General features: G+C 45.9%; 1 protein-coding gene across 1 annotated transcript; it reads right to left on the bottom strand.

Annotated features, from left to right (window-relative positions):
• Positions 1–4,235: 4,235 nt before the first annotated feature.
• PSMC4 (proteasome 26S subunit, ATPase 4) lies at positions 4,236–14,345 on the bottom strand. The gene is made up of 11 exons (XM_017502997.2): positions 14,130–14,345; positions 13,109–13,207; positions 12,798–12,984; positions 10,965–11,111; positions 10,774–10,883; positions 10,579–10,672; positions 5,714–5,881; positions 5,552–5,628; positions 5,246–5,414; positions 4,985–5,040; positions 4,236–4,501 (listed from the first exon to the last, which is right to left on the bottom strand). Exons 1-11 carry the CDS (start codon positions 14,163–14,165, stop codon positions 4,388–4,390), a joined length of 1,257 nt encoding a protein of 418 aa, XP_017358486.1. The 5' UTR covers positions 14,166–14,345; the 3' UTR covers positions 4,236–4,387.
• Between the last annotated feature and the right edge of the window lie 5,929 nt (positions 14,346–20,274).

Raw genomic sequence — 20,274 nt, forward strand, 5'->3', positions numbered from 1 at the left:
AAAAAAAAAAAAAAAAAAAAGAATAAGGTCTAGACTCCTTTTGAAAGGCTGTTTGATCAGGGAAACTGCATTGCTCTACCACCTTATTTCATGGCTATGAGCATCAAACTTTAGGGAGTTGATCCTGACCTGTAACAAATATAGTGCCTTAGCTTTGCACCTATACCTCCAGTTTAACCACTACTTATTTTGTATTCCATGAACTACCCACTTATCTTTTTTACAATTTTGAAATTTTCTTTCAAAGGTAATAAAATACTGGAACTTTTGGGCCCATGAAGTCCAAGAGGACTTAATTAACATTAATTCCTTAAAAAAAAAAAAAAAGATGGGGTTTTACCATGATGGCCAGGCTGGTTTTGAACTCCTGATCTCAGGTGATCCACCCACCTCGGCCTCTCAAAGTGCTAGGATTACAGGCGTAAGCCACCACGCCCGGCCCATTAACATTAATTCCTAAGAGTTTGCTGCAACTTGGCCTGATTTTCAAGACTGTACAAAACAGCACCTATCTTACGGTTTATATTGAGAGACAAGTCTCGTGTTTTTGCATGGGCCAGGTCCTTTGAGTGGAGGTATTTACAACCAAATTAAAACTGTGTAAGAATGTGTGCTACCTTAGTAAAGGTTAGATATGTCTCTCTTCCTAGAGGTGCTCCAGAGTAATAAAGATAAATACCTCTCCTTTCCCTTCCTAGTGAAAATTTGCATACATTCTGGAATACAGATAAGGTCACTCTTCTTTTTCTCTCATGTGGAGGATGGGCATGCCACCAGAAGCTTCATATAAGAACAGAGTTTCCTGATGTCAGGATTCTCCTATAAAGCACTCATTGCATATAGCAGATAACTTTTGTACCTTATTGCTTTACTCTATGGCAACTGGGGTTCTGGGAAGCAAGGCAAGATATTGTTCCTGCCACTTTTGCCATGGTGAAAAATGGTATGACTTTGACTCAGGGGTCTTATTTTTCTCTGTTAGATGTATGTGAAGCTGCAGCAGGCTATCTTGTTAGCATGCAAGTAGAGCAAAATCTTGAACCTTTCAGTTTCTGAATTATTAAGCATCTTTTCCTTTTTTTTTTTTTGAGACAATCTGGCTGGAGTGCAGTGGCACGATCTCGGCTCACTGCAACCTCCGCCTCCCGGGTTCTCTGCTTCAGCCTCCTGAGTAGCTCGGATGACAGACATGTACCACCATGCCCTGCTAATTTTTGTATTTTTAGTAGAGATGGAGGTTTCACCATGTTGGTCAGGCTAGTCTGAAACTCCTGACCTTAGGTAATCCACCCACCTCTTTTGCTGCCTTTTTATTGAATTATCTTTTTCATATTAGTCTGTAAGATTTATTTGTATTACATATTGAAATATCAAGATATTTGTTGTATATATATATATATATATATATGTATTATAAATAACTTCTCCCATGAGAAGTTAAGAGATTTCTTTTCATTGATGAATGGAAATTATTAACTTTAACATAGCCAATAATTTTTTCTTTATTGTTAGAGCTTCTTAAAAATACTATCTTAGGCCTGGTGCAGTGGCTCACGCCTGTAATCTTAGCACTTTGGGAGGCCAAGGTGGGCGGATCACGAAGTCAGGAGTTTGAGACCAGCCTGATCAACATGGTGAAACCCCATCTCTACCAAAAATACAAAAATTAGCTGGGCATAGTGGCATGCACCGGTAATCCCAGCTACTCAGGAGACTTAGGCAGGAGAATCACTTGAACCTGGGAGGCGGAGGTTGCAGTGAGCCGAGGCACCACTGCACCGAAGCCTAGGCGACAGAGCGAGAGTCTGTCTCCAAAAAAAATACTATTTTAAAAAAATGATAATTTTGCCAATCCAAAGGTCACGAAGCTATTCTTCTATGTAATTGTTTTCCTTTTGCCTTTACAATTAGATTGTAGGGGTCCAAATGAGGCAGGAGGATAGGGTCTGGAGACAGGGAACCTAAGACCAACCCCTGCTGACTTTCATTTACTTACAAATTTCAGAATTAGTTTCTCAGTTTCCAGCAAGGCAAAACTGCTGGAATTTTGATTGGCATTGGGTTGTTTATAGATCAATTTGTGGATAATTAATACTTTTATTCTTCTTCTTTTTTGAGACGGGGTCTTGCTCTGTTGCTCAGGCTGCAGTGCAGTGGCACAATCTCGGCTCACTGCAACCTCCACCTTCTGGGTTCAAGCCATTCTCCTGCCTCAGCCTCCCTACTAGCTGGGATCGCAGGAGCACGCCACCACACCCAGCTAATTTTTGTATTTTTAGTAGAGACGGGGTTTTACCATATTGCCTAGGCTGATCTAACTCCTGACCTCATCATCTGCCCACCTTGGCCTCCCAAAGTGCTGGCATTACAGGCATGAGCCACTGAGCCTAGCTAATATTTTTACTCTTAATCTTCCAATATATTAACATATTATATCCCAACATTTATTTGTCTTCTTTGGTTTCTGTCAATATTCTGTAATTTATATCTCATATATATTTTAAATTTATCCCTGGCACTTAATAATCTATTTGATAAATGTTCTAACTTAAAATTTAAGTTCCTATTTATTTATTGCTGATATATATATTTGATTTTTTTCAGAGACAGTGGGTCTTGCTACATTGCCCAGGCTGAGCTTGAACTCCCCAGCTCAAGCAATTCTCCTGCCTCAGCCTCCTGAGTTGTTGGGACTGTGGATGATGCATGTCACCATGCCTGGCTTATATTTGATATTTTATGTTGACCTATGTTTAGCCACATTGCTGAATTCACTATTTAATTTTCATAGGTTTGTGATTTAGATTTTTCATATATGCAATCATGACATTTGTGAATAATGAGAGTTCTATTTCTTTTCCAGTCCCATGACTTTTTTTCTTATCTTATTATGCTAGGTGGAACTTCAGTACATTTATGTATTTAGCTATTAGTAGTTTTATTGAGGTATAATTGACCTACAATAAATTAGGTACAATTTGGTAAGTCTTGACACACATGCTTGAAAAAACATCACCACAGTAAAAACAAACAAACAAAAAAACTAAACATATCTATCACCTTCTACTCTTCTTTATAATCCGTCCCACCTGCCCCAAACCCCAGATAACCATTGGTATGCTTTGTCACTTAGATTAGTTTGCATTTTCTAAAACTTTATATAAGTAGAATAATACAGTATGTATTATTTGTTGTCTGGATTCTGTCACTCAGCATAATTATTTTGAATTTCATGTTTTTGCATACATCAGTAGTTCATTTTCATATTACTGAGTGGTGTTAAATTGCATACATACATTACAATTTGTATATCCATTCACTTGCTGGTGGACATTTGGGTTGTTTCCAGTTTTAGCCATTTCAAATAAAAATGATGAGGACATTTATTTACAAGTCTTCATATGGATGTATGTTTTATTTTTTCTTAAGTAAATACCCAGAAGTTGCTAAATCATCTGATAGGTGTGTATTTAGCATAAGAAATTGTCAAACTGTTTTCCAAAGTGGCTTACCATTTCATATTCCCACCAGCAGTGTGTAAGAGTTCCATTTCTTGGCCAGGCATAGTGGCTCACACCTGTAATCCCAACACTTTGGGAGGCCGAGGTGGGCAGATCATTTGAGGTCAGGAGTTCGAGACCAGTCTGGCCAATATAGTGAAACCCTGTATTAGCCAGGTGTCGTGGCAGGTGCCTGTGGTCCCAGCTACTCAGGAAGCTGAGGCAGAAGAATCATGAACATGGGAGGTGGAGGCTGCAGTGAGCTGAGATCTCACCACTGCACTCCAGCCTGGGTGCCAGAGCAAGACTCCATCTCAAAAAAATAAAAAAAGAGTTCAGTTTCTCAGTCAACCTAGCCATATCTCAGGTGCTCATTAGCCAGCCATATGTGGCGAGCGGCTGCCATACTGGAGAACACATAACATATCCATCAACATGGAAAATTCTATTGGACAGCACTGGACGTCTCCTTGCTATGAACTCCCAAGACCTGTGACCTGAACTTCTTTATTGTCTTTTACCTGTAGGGAATGGGGGCGATGCATAGGGGCTTTATTCCGTGATTAAGGACTGCCGTTTTCCATCCCTTTCCCCACATTTCGTAAGTCATCTGGTTTGTTGGTTCACTCCAGGCCATGCACCTCATCTCTCATCTGTCAGATCAAGACGGACCCAGAGGATCCTATTCAAGGCCCATATTCTCCAAAGGAGTTAAACTTCTAAGAAGAAATTAAATGGAATCAATCTTATCTATTTATTGAAGAAACCAATCCTGGGTAAAGAAAAAAGGGAATGAGGTTTTGGGACAGAAGTTCTGGTGGGCGGGGGAGGGGGCGTGAGAGAAGAAGCCCCAGCCCCTGAGTGGTGTGGGGGAGGGAAGGGAGGGGTCACTTGTAAAACTCATGCTCCTGCTCATCCTTCTTGATGACAGTCTTGTATGCTTTCTCGAAGTCCTTTGCCAGGACAATGTAGCGGTTCTCACGGACAGCCAACATTCCACTCTGTTGAAGGATAAGAGTTAAAATCGACTTCCTGTGGTAGAGTGTGATGGCTCACACCTATAATCCCAACACTTTGGGAAGCTGAGGTAGATGGATCACTTGAGCCCAGGAGTTTGAGACCAGCCTAGGCAACATGGTGAAACCCTGTCTCTACAAAAAAATACAAAAATTAGTCAGACATGGTGGCGTGCACCTGTAATCTCAGCTACTCAGGAGGCTGAGGTGGGAGGATCACTGCCGTGAGTCATGATTGCGCCACTGCACTCCAGCCTGTGCGACAGAGCCAGTCCCTGTCTCAAAGCAAAAAACAAACAAAAAAATGCTACCCCCTGTACTCTCCACCCCTAGTGATGGTAAAGGAAGAGAGAGATGGGGCCCACCATCCAGGGCAGCCATGAGGGGACAGGACTGTAGCAGAGTGGTTGAGAGAAGAAGGGTCCTTACACACCTGCTACCTGGATCCAGAGAGAAACCACCACTTACCTCCTGACAGATAGAGTTGATATCAGCTCCTGAAATCTTATCTGGCCGGGCCACATCTGCAGTGAGTTAAGGAAACCATTCCCTGTGGGATGGGGTGAATGCCTGGGGCTGGAAGTCACCTTTGGCCATCTGTCACCTCCCCTTCTCCCTGGACCTTGGTCCTACCCCCACAGTCTGGGCTGTGGTGATGGCAGAAGTTGAATTGAAGATCTAATCCCTGTTCCCAACTGGGGCCCCTCCCTCACTTCTGGAGCAGGATACAGTCTTCCAGGTCAACCTCCTCAGAGAGGTTCATCTTGCTGGTGATAGTGGAGAAAATCAATCTCTTCTGGCGGCGGTCAGGAAGTGGAAATTCAATTTTACGGTCCAGGCGTCCTGGCCGCAACAGAGCTGGATCCAGGGTGTCTGCTCTGTTGGTGGCCATGATCACCTGGCATTGGGGGCAGGCCAACTCAGATCTCTGCACTCCTACCTCCTTCCCATCATGATAACCACCCCTCAGGTGCCAGCCCCCACCTTTCCCTGATTCCTATGCCAACCTCCCCTTGTTCATCATGAACCCCACACCTTGACATTGACATTCTGATCAAATCCATCCATCTGATTCAGCAGCTCCAGCAGGATCCTCTGAACCTCCCTGTCAGCTGAGAGTGAACAGCATGGTCATTCCCGGGCATCCTGTGCAACAGGCCTGTCCAAGACCCTGGGCCTTGTTTTGGCATCACTCACCCCCAGTCTGAGCGTCAAATCTCTTGGTGGCGATGGCATCGATCTCGTCTATGAAGATGATGGCAGGTGCATTCTCCTTGGCCAGGCGGAACACGTCCCGGACCATGCGGGGGCCCTCACCCAGGTACTTCTGTACAAACTCCGAGCCCACGACTCGGATGAATGCAGCTGATGACAGCATGACAAGGATTAGGCAGGGATGAGCCTCCTGAAAGGCCCTTTCTGCTTCAACAGAAACTAAGAATTCCTTGAAGACATCCTTTTCCTTGGATACCCATACCTAGCAGTTGTGTCATTCTCTCAGGCCTGAGGCTGGGTCCCTCATCCAGCCCTGAGGAACAGCCATCTATTCATGTCCCACAGTCACCCAGTGGCTTCAATTATGAATCCTCCTCACAGATGTGTCACTTTTTTTTTTTTTTTTCAGATGGAGTCTGGCTCTGTCACCCAGGCTGGTGCAATGGCATGATCTCAGCTCACTGCAACTTCCGCCTCCTGGGTTCAAGTGATTCTCCTGCCTCAGCCTCCCGAGTAGCTGGCATTACAGGCGTGTGCTGCCACACCAAGCTAATAGTTGTATTTTTAGTAGAGATGAATTTTCACCATGTTGGCTAGGCTGGTCTTGAACTCCTGACCTCAATGATCCACCCGCCTCGGCCTCCCAAAGTTCTGGGATTACAGGCGTAAGCCACCACGCCCAGCCAGATGTGTCATATTTTTTGGTCCAACGTTTAAAAATCAGGATATGAAATACTAAAATAAAAGAAAAAAATCTTGCCTGGCGCGGTGGCTCACGCCTGTAATCCCAGCACTTTGGGAGGCTGAGGCGGGTGGATCACGAGGTCAAAAGATCGAGACCATCCTGGTCAACACGGTGAAACCCCGTCTCTACTAAAACTACAAAAAATTAGCTGGGCATGGTGGCGCATGCCTGTAATCCCAGCTACTCAGGAGGCTGAGGCAGGAGAATTGCCTGAACCCAGGAGACGGAGGTTGCGGTGAGCCGAGATCGCGCCATTGCACTCCAGCCTGGGTAACAAGAGCGAAACTCCGTCTCAAAAAAAAAAAAAAAAAAGAAAAAAATCTACATTTCTGGAGCACTTGCAAAATCAGCAAGAAAACAGACATGCTGCCCATACACTAAGACATCATACTGCCTCACCAAGAGCTCTGAGTTCCTGTTTGCTATAAGGACCAGCTTTTTAATTTCCTGAAAAAATCAGGGCCCATGGGCATGTCTTCTGATACAATTGACAATTGGTAATAGAGTTGAAGACAGGTTTGCTCTGGGCCCTCACTTTGGACTTGTTTATTTTTTTAAAGATAGGGTCTCACTCTCTTGCCCAGACTGGAATACAGTAGTGTTATCATAGCTCACTATAGGCTCAATCTCTCGGGCTCAAGCAATCCCCTCTCTTCAGCCTTCTGAGTAGTTAGGACTATAGGCATGTAGCCACACCTAGCTTTTAAAAATATTTGAAGAGATCGGGTTTTCCTATATTGCCCAGGCTGGTCTCAAACTCCTGGCCTCAAGGGATCTTCCTGGCTTAGCCTCCCGAAGTGCTGGGATTATAGGCATAAGCTGCTACCCCAGGCTTGACCCTGCCCTTATTTCTTAAAATTACACTTGTTTCTTCTTCTTTTTTTTTTTTTTTTGGAGGCAGAGTTTCACTCTTGTGGCCCTGACTGGAGTGCAATGGCACAATCTTGGCTCACCGCAACCTCCGCCTCCCAGGTTCAAAGCAATTCTCCTGCCTCAGCCTCCCAAGTACCTGGGATTCCAGGCATGCGCCACCACACCCGGCTAATTTTGTATTTTTAGTAGAGACAGGATTTCTCCATGTTGGTCAGGTTGGTCTTGAACTCCTGACCTCAGGTGATCCACCCACCTCAGCCTCTCAAAGTGCTGGGATTACAGGCGTGAGCCACCGTGCCCAGCCAAAGTAACACTTGGTTCTTAAGGATCCGGTGCTTTGTGTTGTACAGAGCATAACCCCAGTAGTCTCCTTCCAGCCACCAGAGAAGGGAGACGTGCAGTCCATACATGTAGACAGGGTGGTTTTATGTCCTAAACTAGAAAGTGTTCAAGGCTTCATCCCTGCCCTGTTCACTCCCTAAGACCCAGACTTGACACCTGGCTCAAGGGGTCCCTTTTTCTAGGTACTTCCATCAGCTGGGGGCTCATTCAACATCCTCACCTCAAGGTTTCTGACATTTTCTGCTCTAAACACACCCTGACCAACTGACTCTGGCCATACATTTACTTAGCTATACTGAAAATGTCCAGCCAGTTCCACATGAAACCCCCATCTCTGGAACCCAGGCTGTCCGTCGGCCTTCCCTACTCAGTCACTACAGTCCCCTTCCTACCATGACCTTCCCTGTCCTCCCAATCTCTCAGCCCCCTCTGGGCTCTGCTACTCCTTCCACCTACCCTGGAATGGGCTCCTGCTTCAGTTACTCACTCTTGGTAAGCTGTACTGCCACCAGAACAAATAGACGAATTCCCCCCGAAAAAAGAGATAAAAAAAGGCTCACACCTGTGATCCCGACACTTTGGGAAGCTGAGGCAGGAGGATGGCTTGAGCCCAGGAGTTCAAGACCAGCCTAGGCAACATAGCAAGACCCCGTCTCTACTAAAAATAAAGATAAAAAAATTAGTTGGGAACGGTGGCACATGCCTGTAGTCCCAGCTACTCAGAAGACTGAGGTGGTGGGGATCGCTTGAGCCCAGGAGACTGAGGTTGCAGTGAGCTATGATTACACCACTGCACTCCAGCCTGGGTGATAGAACAAGACCCTGTCTCTCTAGAAGACAAAACAAAACTCAACTCCAGTCAGCAGCTTTTCCCATGTCTACAAGCCTTCTGCACCTTCTCTCTTCCCTCCCTCTTCCAGTGACAAACCACCCCAGTTCACTCAGAAAAATGACAGAACTGGAAGTCAGGGTCTCTCAAATTCTGTTCCTACTCAGCCAAGCTTATTTGTCTTCACTGGATTGGAACCAGGAAAGAACAAGGACACTAGTGGAAAAACTGGTAAAATTTGAAGGAGGTCTATACTTTAGTTCGTAGTATTGTATCATTGTTAATTTCCGGATTTTCCTAATTGTACTATGGTTACATAAGATAATAACATTAGGGAATCTCGGTGAAGGGTACACAGGGCCACATTGGAAGAACTATCTTGGGCCACACATAAAATACACTAACACTAATGACAGCTGATGAGCTTAAAAAAAAAAAAAAATCAGCTGGGCGTGGTAGCTCATGCCTGTAATCCCAGCACTTTAGGAGGCCAAGGTAGGTGGATCATGAGGTCAGGAGTTCAAGACCAGCCTGGCCAAGATGGTGAAACTCCATCTCTACTAAAAATACAAATAGCTGGGTGAGGTGGCATGTACCTGTAATTCCAGCTACTCAAAAGACTGAGGCAGGAGAACTGCTTGAACCCAGGAGGCGAAGGTTGCAGTGAACCAAGATCACGTCACTGCACTCCAGCCTGGGTGACAGAGCGAGACTCTGTCTAAAAAAAAAAAAATCTCATAATGTTTTAAGAAAGTTTATGAATTTGTGTTGGGCCACATTCAAAGCCATCCTGGCCGTGTGTGGCTATGGGTTGGACAAGCTTGTGCTATATAATCTATCGACTTGTTTATCTCTTTGCTTTTCCAACTAAGACATCACCTCTATAAGGAGGTGTTCTGTTCACTGCCACGTCTCTAGCATCTGTAACACATCCTAGCACATAGTAGGTGTTCAGTAAACAGTCGATGAATGACTAAGTTCTAGGTCCCAGTCAAGGCAAGGGACATCTCTGATTGTCATCTTTGCATTCCAGCACAAAGCCTGGTACAGAGTAAAAGTTCAATAAAGTACCAAACAAATGAGTAACAATGACAACAGGTAACATTTATTGTCCATTCTAGATGCTTTGTATCAAACTGCTCTTCTGAACAACCATCCCAGAAAAAGAGATACTATGATTGTCTCCATCTGACAATTGAGGAAACTGAGTCACAGAGAGGTTAACTTACCCAGGATCACATAAGAAGTTGGTGAGGAAGTAAGATTTCAAAGCCAGGCAGTCTGGCCCCAGAAAACACACTGCTTAACTACTACCTCCTGCTGCTCCCTGGCTCACATGTATTAAGATCTGAAAATATGCTTAAGATTTTAGGGGTTTAAAATCAAAACAAAAAGAGTTACACAGTAAGTGACTTTCAGACATTTTTGTCTGGTACCTACAATAAGAAATACAGTTTTGGGGCCAGGTGCATGGCTCACGCCTATAATCCCAGCACTTTGGGAGGCTGAGGTGGGAGGATCCCTTGAGCCCAGGAGTTCAAGACCAGCCTGGGCAACATAGGAAAAATTTAAAAATTAAAAAATATATATATTTTCGAAGAACCACAAGAATACATGAATGTGCACATGTGTATGAAACAAGTTTCACAAAACAGACGAACTTGCACCATATATACTTGTACCAGGTATAAATACAGTAATACCATGTGGATGTGCTCTGGTACTTTCTGTTCTGTTTCATGTTTCAAAATGCTTGCTGCAACCCACAAACTGAAATTCATAATTACTAATGGGTCACAACCCATTGTAGGAAAACACTGCATTATTTCATTAACTGCTCACAATCACTGGGTGAAATGAATCTTTTACTATGACGAAAGGCCCAAGGAGCTGAAGCCAGCACAGCCAGTAACATGCACACGTGGGCTGCGACCCCAGAGTCTATGTTTCTAATCACTGTGCGGTGCCACTTCCTGGGAAGAGTGAGCGAGCAAGGAGCAAGATGAAGAGGCCAGAAGATTAGAGCTTGGGGCAGGGGCAGAGGGTGATATGCCTTACCTGTCGTGTGATGTGCCACCGCCTTTGCCAACATGGTCTTCCCGCAGCCAGGTGGACCATACATGAGGACGCCTCGGGGGGGATCGATGCCGATCTGAAACCCAGAGGAGGGAAGAGAAGTGTGAGCCAGGAGTCCCACCCCTAACCCCAGACCCAGCTGGGCCTCTCCCTTCCCTGCCACTTGCACTGCCTCACCTGCTTGTAGAGCTCGAAATGCGTGAGCGGGAGCTCCACGGCCTCTCGCACCTCCTGCTTCTGGATGTCCATGCCTCCGATGTCTGCGTACATCACGTCTGGCTTCTGGTCTGGTGGAAGAGCAGAGCTGGGGCTTCCGGCCAGGTCCTCAAGGTCCCCATGGGACCCCCAGCTGCGGGCTCCCCCTTTACCTGAGGTGAGCATCATGATGCTGCTGTCGGCTTCAGGGGGCAGCACGTCCACCAGTGCATTGCTGTGCTTGTGGAGGGCCACTGAGGCGTTGGGCTTGAGTAGCTCCCGATCGATGGTGCTCAGGATGCGCACATAATAGTTGGAGCCTGCGAGAAGGGAGAAGGAAAACAAGAAGTGATAGAGCCTGGAAACTGCCCCTTCCCCCTTCCTTCCTCCTAATCTCACAGTTGTACCACCCTATGCCGCCAGCATCTCTGGCTGAGACGCTGAGGGGTCCCCTCGGCTTCCATCCTTCCTCCTGCTGTCAGTCCCCAACATTCATACAAACTCCTTGTCTACCACTCTGATTCTCTCTTGAGCTCCAGCCCTGGTTGTCCAGTAGGCCTCCCCCTGCAACATCTCATGCTTATGAGGCACACTTCTCTTTCCAAGCTCAATCTCTCTCCTGTCAGACCTGGCTGACCAGCAGCCTCCTGGACACCTCCCATAACGCTCTGGATTGCCCTCCCTGTCTTCCCACAAACCTACTCCTGTACCCATGGTGCCATCTCAGGGAAAGCCTCACTGTCCCAACTCCCACAGGTCAAAGATAGAGGCCTCATTCTGGATACCACCCTCACCTCACTTCCTCATAGCCCACCAGTCCAATTCCAGGCACAATCGCACACCTTTCTCCACAACCTTTACAAGAACATTGCTTGGTCTAGAGGAGCAGAGCCCAGAAACAGAAAAAAACAGTTAAGATGCCAGTGACAATGACTATCATGAGGGCAAGGCCTGGACCTATATAAACAACAGCAGCTACAATATACTCTGATAAGGACACGGAGTCCTTATCAAAGCCCTTTTTTTTTTTCTTCTTTTTTTGTGACAGAGTGTGTCGCTCTGTTGCCCAGGCTGGAGTAGTGTTTCGATCTCAGCTCACTGCAACCCCTACCTCCTGGGTTCAACAGATTCTCGTGCCTCAACCACCTGAGTAGCTGGGATTGCTGGCATGCACCACCACATCCAACTAATTTTTATATTTTTAGTTGAGACGGGGTTTCGCCATGTTGCCCAGGCTGGTCTCAAACTTCTGACCTCAAGCGATCTGCCCACCTCCATCTCCCAAAGTGCTGGACTTGTACATGTGAGGCACCGTGCCTGGCCTCAGAGCCCAATCTCTTAACACTCTCACTCATCATTTCAAACTGCAGGCCCCAACCCAGTAGTAGCTGTGAAATCAATTTGGAAGGTCATGACCAGAACTGTGTTTAAAGCAAAACGGATTAGAATAGGATAGAAAACATCAGAGTACACCACACACATGCTAAATATCTTATGGCAAAATTTACATTTTATACATCTCTCTAAAGAATAAGAGACAGAGACAGACATTCACAATGTAAAATATATTTCTGGCCGGGTGCAGTGGCTCACACCTGTAATCCCAGCACTCTGAGAGGCTGAGGCGGGCGGATCACCTAAGGTCAGGAGTTCAAGACCAGCCTGGGCAAAACGGTAAAACCCTGACTCTACTAATAATACAAAAATTAGCCGGGCTGCTTGGGAGGCTGAAGCAGGAGAACTGCTTGAACCCAGGAGGCAGAGGTTGCAGTGAGCTGTGAGATCATGCCACTGCACTCCAGCCTGGGCAACAAGAGTGAAACTTTGTCTTAAAAAAAAAAAAAAAGTTTCGCCATGTGGTATATGTATTTCTACCTTTGGATCAGTGAAAATACTCTGAAGAACACTGTACTTCCCTGCCTTGTTTGCTGCTACCTAGCACATGGTAGGAAATAGTTGTTAAGTGGCCAGGTGAATGAATGAGGTGTCCTCGGCCACCCACACACCTGTGGTAGAGCCCACAATGGCTGTATTCTGATCCACAGCCTCCAGAAATTGTCCGATGACCAGCGGGATGCTTTGGATTCGCTTCACCTCCTCCTGGGCATGGAGGAATTCCTTTTTCAGGTTCTTTTGCTCATCCTTGATGTATTCCTCCTGTACCTCTAGGAACTCCAGCTCTTGCTGCAGCTTCTGTGAGTAGAGAGGGGACAGAAGGGGATGGCTCCAGCCCTTGCTGATCCAGAGAGTGGCAGAATGTGGGGAGAGTATGAGATTCCAGGTCCTGTGCAAGGTCTGGGTTGGGGGTTGAAGGTACCTTGTAGCGGCTGTACAAGTCCTCCAGGTCCTCAGGCTCAGGGCCCAGGAAGGACAGACTAGTCTGGGGCCGGGACACGGACAGTGCTGGGATTTCATCCTAGACCAAAGGAGAAAACTCACGTTGGAAGAAGACGGTCCTCTCATGAAAGCATCTCAACTTCACTAATGTTTGTTCCCTTCCCCACTTCACCATGAAGTCACTTAGCCCCTAACAGACCCCTGACATAGTAAGACCCTCTATGTAGATCCTGGAAACCTCTTGGCCCCCTAAACAAGCCCCTTATGTCAATTCGCCCCTCACACAGATCTTATGCTATCATATACCACTCAAAATGTCCCCAGTGTCACACAACCCCCAACTAGGATCTAAATGTCACATCAACTCCTTATCAGACCCAAATGCCACCTAATCCCCCTCAAGAGGTTCCTAATGTCACATGGCTCTCCCAGATAGGCTGTTAAAGTGACCGCGACTTCAAAGAGTCCTAACATTCCCTAGTTTTCCCTCAAAGATCCCTTATGTCACAGTCTCCCAACTCTCCTTAGACCTAAACATCACTCAACCAAGCATCAGATAATACTTAACTACCCCCCTCGTTACCCCCATCAGCAAAGCCCTGAACATCAGTCCGCCCCACAGCCTAGCTCCGCGGGTAACTCGGCCGCATGGCTGGGTCCCATACATCACTCACCGCCTGACCCAATCCCAACGCCGGATCGTCGACGTCACTAAGCACTCCCGGTCAGGGTTCGAAATCAATCGTCTCAAAGACCTACTAACGTCACTCACTACTCCAGCCCCGCTTTCTGAGCCTTACTTCCTATCATCACTCGGCCACCGAGACAGGCCTCCTGTCTCTATTAATAGAGAACGGCACAAAGCTCTCTCCAATGAGGCCTCTGAAATCACTCCAGCCCGGATTGGGATCCTCGAAGCCATTCATTCCTCCACTCAGGTCTGGCTTCACCCTCTCCGCGTGAGCCCGGCCCGGAATAAAAAGCCCAACTCCCCACTGTACCTGAGCCTTCTCCACCAAGATGCCTATCTCCTCCATAGTGACCAAGCCGGCCTCTGTGTGGCTTGGGATGCTCTGTCACCGCTTCCGCTGACGACAACGGAAGTCCCAAGTCGAGAAGGATTCTGGGAAGCGTAGTTTAAGTTACCTCTGAGAGGGGTTGGGCAAGATAGGATGAAGGGCTCGTCTGGGCTCCGCCCCCAACATACGCTCGGGCGCCGTCTGTACCCGCGGGTGCAGGGGCGGGACCAGGACCAGAGCAGTTCGCGTGCGCAGTGTAGCGCGACGGCGCCATTTTGCCCTGTAACTGAGAGAGGGGATTTCTCTCCCGGAGGTGGCGCGTCCCAGTTGCTCTTTCAGCGGAGTAAGTTCGCAGAGATCTGGCACTGACAGTCTGGCGGCCAGCTGCTTTTCGTTTTCATTTAGTGTCTGGGCTGGAGGGCCCTTGAGCCGGGCTGCAGAGACGGGATCGTACGGGGGGGTGGGATCTCCACATGGGGCTGATCCCAAGATTGTGCGCCGCGCGGGCGTGGGAAGGTCCGAGCTGCCCCAGAAGGTGACCCGTCATACCGGGCTTTGCCCCGGGAGTGAGGAGCCCCAAGCCCGCAGTGAGCAGCAACCAATCAAACAGAACCCACGCGTCTGGGCTGGGGAAAATGAGGCAGAGTGCCCAAAAGTTGGGTTGCACAGGAGACCCGTAGATCTTAATTCTGTACCCCAGGTTTCCGCCTTACAGACCTGTGCCAGGTCCTGTGCTTAAGCTTTACGGGCATCCTCGTAGCAGTTATCATGTTACCTTATTAATAGAGAAGGAAACAAGCCCAGAGCCACGAAGCGACCAGCCACAGTCACAACGGGCCGAAGGGACAAAGCACAGATTGGGACTCAGGTCTGACTGTCCCCAAAGTGCTGGGATTACAGGCGTGAGCTACCTTGCCTGACCTGGGCAACACTTAATTCTGTATCTCAGGTTTCTACTTTACACCCAAAAGGCAACCTGTATTTTTACTTGAGGCTTAGAAGTTATCACTTAAAATGGAATCTGTCATCTTGTCCTCTTATCCTCCCTGTTTCCAGGCTTCGAACTCAAACTCATCTGAGAGCTTTGACATTATTCCCCTAAGCCCAGTTAAATAATCACCAGGTTCTCTCTGGCCCCTTTGATAATGACAAACCAGTGTATCCCTTTGCAGTTTTTATGGATAATAATCATAAATAATCATTTCCTGAACACTGACTATTGTCAACGAAAACAAAAATCAGGCCAAGTGCTCATTCCTGCTCTTGTAATCTCAGAACTTTGGGAGCGCAGGCAGGAGGATTGCTTGAGCCCAGGAGTTCAAGACCACGTTGGGCAACACTTACTGAGGATTGGAACCTGGGAGAGTCAGAGAATCTGTTGGACTGCTCCAGAGTGTTTCAGCCTGCAGTTTTTATACAGTTGGCTGCAGCTTATGTGCTCAGAAGTTACATCAGATGTGCTCAGAAGTTACAAGAGCAAAATCTTGTCAAAGTTTGGGTGTGACACATAATCATTAATCCTGTTTGATGATTTCTTATATACAGGCAGAGGCAAGGGCTAGGATCAATCAACTTTTTTTTTTTTTCTTTTTTTTTTTTTATGAGAGCAAGTCTTGCTCTGTCATCCAGCAGTGTCACTGGAGTGCAGTGGCATGATCTCGGCTCACTGCAGTCTACGCCTCCCAGGTTCAAGTGATTCTACTGCCTCAGCCTCCCAAGTAGCTGAGATTACCGGCGTCTGCCACCATGCCTGACTAATTTTTTAACTTATCTTTTCCAAAATACAGTGATTCAGGCCAGGCTTGGTGGCTCATGCCTGTAATCTCATCACTTTAGGAGGTCGAAGAGGGTGAATCACCTGAAATCAGGAGTTCAAGACCAGCCTGGCCAACATGGTGAAACCCTGTCTCTACTAAAAAACACAAAACATTATCTGGGCATTGTGGAGCGTGTCTGTAATCCCAGCTACTTGGAAGGCTGAGCTGGGAGAATCGCTGGAACCTGGAAGGCAAGGTTACAGTGAGCCAAGATAGTGCCATTGCACTCCAGCCTAGAGACAGAGCAAGACTCCGTCTCGAAAAAAAAAATCTATTTTCTTAGAAATTGAAAAAAAGGCTGGGTGCAGTGGCTCATGCCTATAATCTCAGTACTTTGGGAGGTTGAGGCAGGTGGATCACTTGAGGTCTGAAGTTTGAGACTAGCCTGGCCAACATGGCTAAATCCCGTCTCTACTAAAAATACAAAAATTAGCCTGGCATGGTGATGCCTGCTTGTAATCCCAACTACTTGGGAGGCTGAGGGGGGAGGATCACTTGAACGGGGCGGGGGTGGGGGCAGAGGTTGCCGTGAGTCAAGATGGCACCACTGCTCTCCAGCCTGGGTGATGGAATGAGACACTGTTTCAAAAAGAAAAAAAAAAAGTGGTCAAGCACAATGGTTCATGCCTATAATCCCAGCACTTTGGGAGGCCAAGGCAGGTATATCACTTGAGGGCAGGAGTTTGATACCAGCCTGGCCAGCATGGTGAAACATCATGTCTACCAAAAATCCAAAAAAATTACCTGGGCATGGTGGCATGCAGCTGTACTCCCAGCTAGCGAGGCTGAGGCATGAGAATCGCTTGAACCCAGGAGGCGGAGGTTTCAGTGAGCCGAGACTGTGCCACTGCACTCCACCCTGGGTGACAGAGCGAGACTGGGGTCTTAAAAAAAAAAAAAAAAAAAGCAAGGGTAGGAATATTTATGGTTTTTTATTTTTCCTGGAAATGGGTGGTGAACTTCCAGCAACTGGAGTGGCACCTTCCTTTTTCGTCCTTTTATGGATTCTTCAGGTCATTGTCATACCGATTGTCAACTTGTCAACTGTCACGGCACTGTTGGGAGTGTCACTTAGCGTGGAAAGGAGATTATAATGAAGCCTGAGGTCTTTCTTGGTTCTAACCAGTCTTAGCTGGTCTGTTTACAAAGGGAACTTTTTTAAATCTCAGGTGTCCTGTTTCTTGAAGACAGGCAGAGTTAAGGCAGGGTAGAAATTCAGCTATGTGACGTAGGCAAAATCTCATCAAGGTTTGGGTGCGACACATAATCATTAACCCTGTTCAATGTTTTCGTTTTTTTTATTTTCTTTTTTGAGACATCGTTTTAATCTTTTCACCCAGGCTGGAGTTCAATGGCATGATCTTGACTCACTGCAACCTCCGCCTCCCGGGTTCAAGCAATTCTCCTGCCTCAGCCTCCCGAGTAGCTAGGATTACAGGCATGTACCACCACGCCTGGCTAAATTTGTATTTTTAGTAGAGACACGGTTTCTCCATGTTGGTTAGACTGGTCTCAAACTCCCAACCTCAGATGATCCACCTGCTGTGGCCTCCCAAAGTGCTGGGATTATAGGCGTGAATCACTGCGTTCAGCCTTCAATGTTTTCTTATGTATAGGCAGAGGCAAGGGATAGGATCAATGAACTTTTCTTTTCTTTTTTGAATTGTGAATTGTCTTACTTCCTGCATTCGAAGGTCCTACGTGAAAAACCAGGCTCAGAGAAGTAGTTAGTTACTTGCCCAAGTTCACCCAGCAAGTAAATGGTAGAGCTGACATACAAACTCTTAGTTTGAGCTCTAAACACTTGATAGTTGTTATTTGGATCTGCAGATGATCTTAGAAAGATAAGCCACTCATTCTTAAGGATATGGGCATAGGAATCATTGAGGGAGTTTTTTCAAGCTAGACTCACCTTTACCTGCCTCTATAATTATGACCATTCCTCCCATCCCACAGTTAAGAAATACCCTCTTTTTTTTTTTTTTTTTTGAGATAGAGTCTTGCTCTGTCGCCTAGGCTAGAGGGCAGTGGCGCAATCTTGGCTCACTGCAACCTCTGCCAACTGGGTTTAAGCAATTCTTCTGTGTCATCCTCCTGAGTAGCTGGGATTATAGGCATGTACCACCACGCCCGGCTAATTTTTGTATTTTTAGTAGAGATGAGGTTTCACCATGTTGGCCTGGCTAGTCTCGAACTCCTGACTTCAAGTAATTTGCCCGCCTCAGTCTCCCAAAATGCTAAGATTAACAGGCGTGAACCTCCACACCTGGCTAAGAAATACCCATCTAAGGCATTGAACAGAAGGCAAAACTAGAGCCGGGAATGGTTCAGTTGACTAAAATTCATCTCTTCTGTTTCAAACTCAGTGTTTTATTCCTCTCAACTACACTGCTTTCTAAAAGGAGTCCTTTGTCCGGGAGTGGTGGCATGTGCCTGTGGTCCTGCCTACTCAGGAGGCTGAGATGGGAGGATCACTTGAATCCAGGAGGTCAAGTTTGCAGTGAGCTATAATTGCACCACTGTATTCCAGTCTGGGTGACAGAGCAAGACCCTGTCTTTAAAAATAATAAAATAAAAGGTGTCGTGAGCAGCTGTTGAAGTGAGGGTGTTCCAGATCTGAGACTTTAGGACCTTGGATGAGACTGAGTGTATATAAGAGTCAGCAGACAAGTTGTATATGAGAACTTCCTTTTGATAGATAGGTGTAAAAAATAATAATTAAAAAAAACAAGAATTAGCAGACAAGTTGCGTATCAGAACTTCCTTTTGACAGATAGGTGTAAAAGAATTAAAGAAAAAACACGAGAGTTATCAGACAAGTAAGGACAGCTGCTCTGGCTCAGAACAGCCTTCATCTACAGGACGCAGATGAAACTCAGCTCCAGCCACAATTAGCCATGCCAGAATGTGGGCCCACTGTAGCCAGATGTATTTCAAAAGAAGTCAACTTCCAGATTTTCAAGTAAAATCTTCTAATTTTTAAATGTTCACTATAAATTCAAACATTTAAAATCACCATGTGGATACAACAAAACACATTTGTGGACTTCATGCAACTGGTAGGTGACTCCTGGACTAGGCTTACTCTGTCCCCACTACAGCAGTCCCCACTTACTTGCGATTTGCACTCATCAGTTTCACTTACCCACAGACTGCCACAGTCTGAAAATATTAATGGAAAATTTCCAGAAACAATTCATAGATTTTATGTTGCGCTCTGTTCTGAGTAGCGGGATGAAATCTTGCACCATCCCATTCCACCTTTTGTCCGGTGTGTTCCCACCATCCCCACAGTGTAGACCAAGATGCTACCTACCCCTTGGTCACTTAGTAGGTGTCTTGGTTGTCAAATAGATACACTATCGTGTTATGGCCGTGATTGTGTTCAGGCAACCCTTATTTTACTTACTAATGGCTCCAAAGTGCAAAAGTGGTGACGTTGGCAATTTGGATCTGTCAAAGAAAGGCCAAATACATGCCAAAGAGAAGTTGTTAGTCTCTTATGCCTAATTTCTAAATTAAACTTTATCATAGGAACATATGTGTAGGAAAAAACGTAGTATGTATAGCGTTTGTGTATTAGTTTGTTTTCATGCTGCTGATAAAGACATGCCCAAGACTGGGCAATTTACAAAAGAAAGAGGTTTAATGGACTTACAGTTTCCTGTGGCTGGGGAGGCCTCACAATCATGGCTGAAGGTGAAAATCATGTCTCACGTGGCAGCAGACAAGAGAAGAGAGCGTGTACAGAGAAACTCTTCTTTTAAAACCATCACCTCTCGTGAGACTTATTCACTGTCACAAGAACAAGTTCTTTCTTCATTTCCTTCTTGCGTGTTTTGTCCCTTTTAGCATACAGATTCTGCACATACTTGGGTATATTTATACCCATTTCATTTTTTGAGCTATTTAAAGTAATGTCTTTATAAAAATAGGCATAACTGATATGTAATAAACAGCACATATTTTTTCTTTTTCTTTAAAACCCAAATGTTTTTCCATAAAACTGCGAATATTTAAAGTATATGATTTGATAGCTTTGGCATATGTGTATATATATATGTAAAGACATCAGAATCAAGATAAAGAGCATATCTACGACCCTCAGATGTTTTTTTATGTCCCTTTGAACTGTCTCCCTCCCAACCTCTCCTTGCCCTGTATCCCAGAAAACTGATTCATTTGCACTTTTAAAGAGATTTATGTAGTTTGTTTGTTTGTTTTTTAAGACGGGGTTTCACCATGTTGGTCAGGCTGGTCTTAAACTCCCAACCTCAGGTGATCCACCCGCCTTGACCTCCAAAGTGCTT

This window comes from Cebus imitator, unplaced genomic scaffold, assembly GCF_001604975.1.
Source record: "Cebus imitator isolate Cc_AM_T3 unplaced genomic scaffold, Cebus_imitator-1.0 Scaffold306, whole genome shotgun sequence".
In the NCBI taxonomy this organism is placed as follows: Eukaryota; Metazoa; Chordata; class Mammalia; order Primates; family Cebidae; genus Cebus; species Cebus imitator.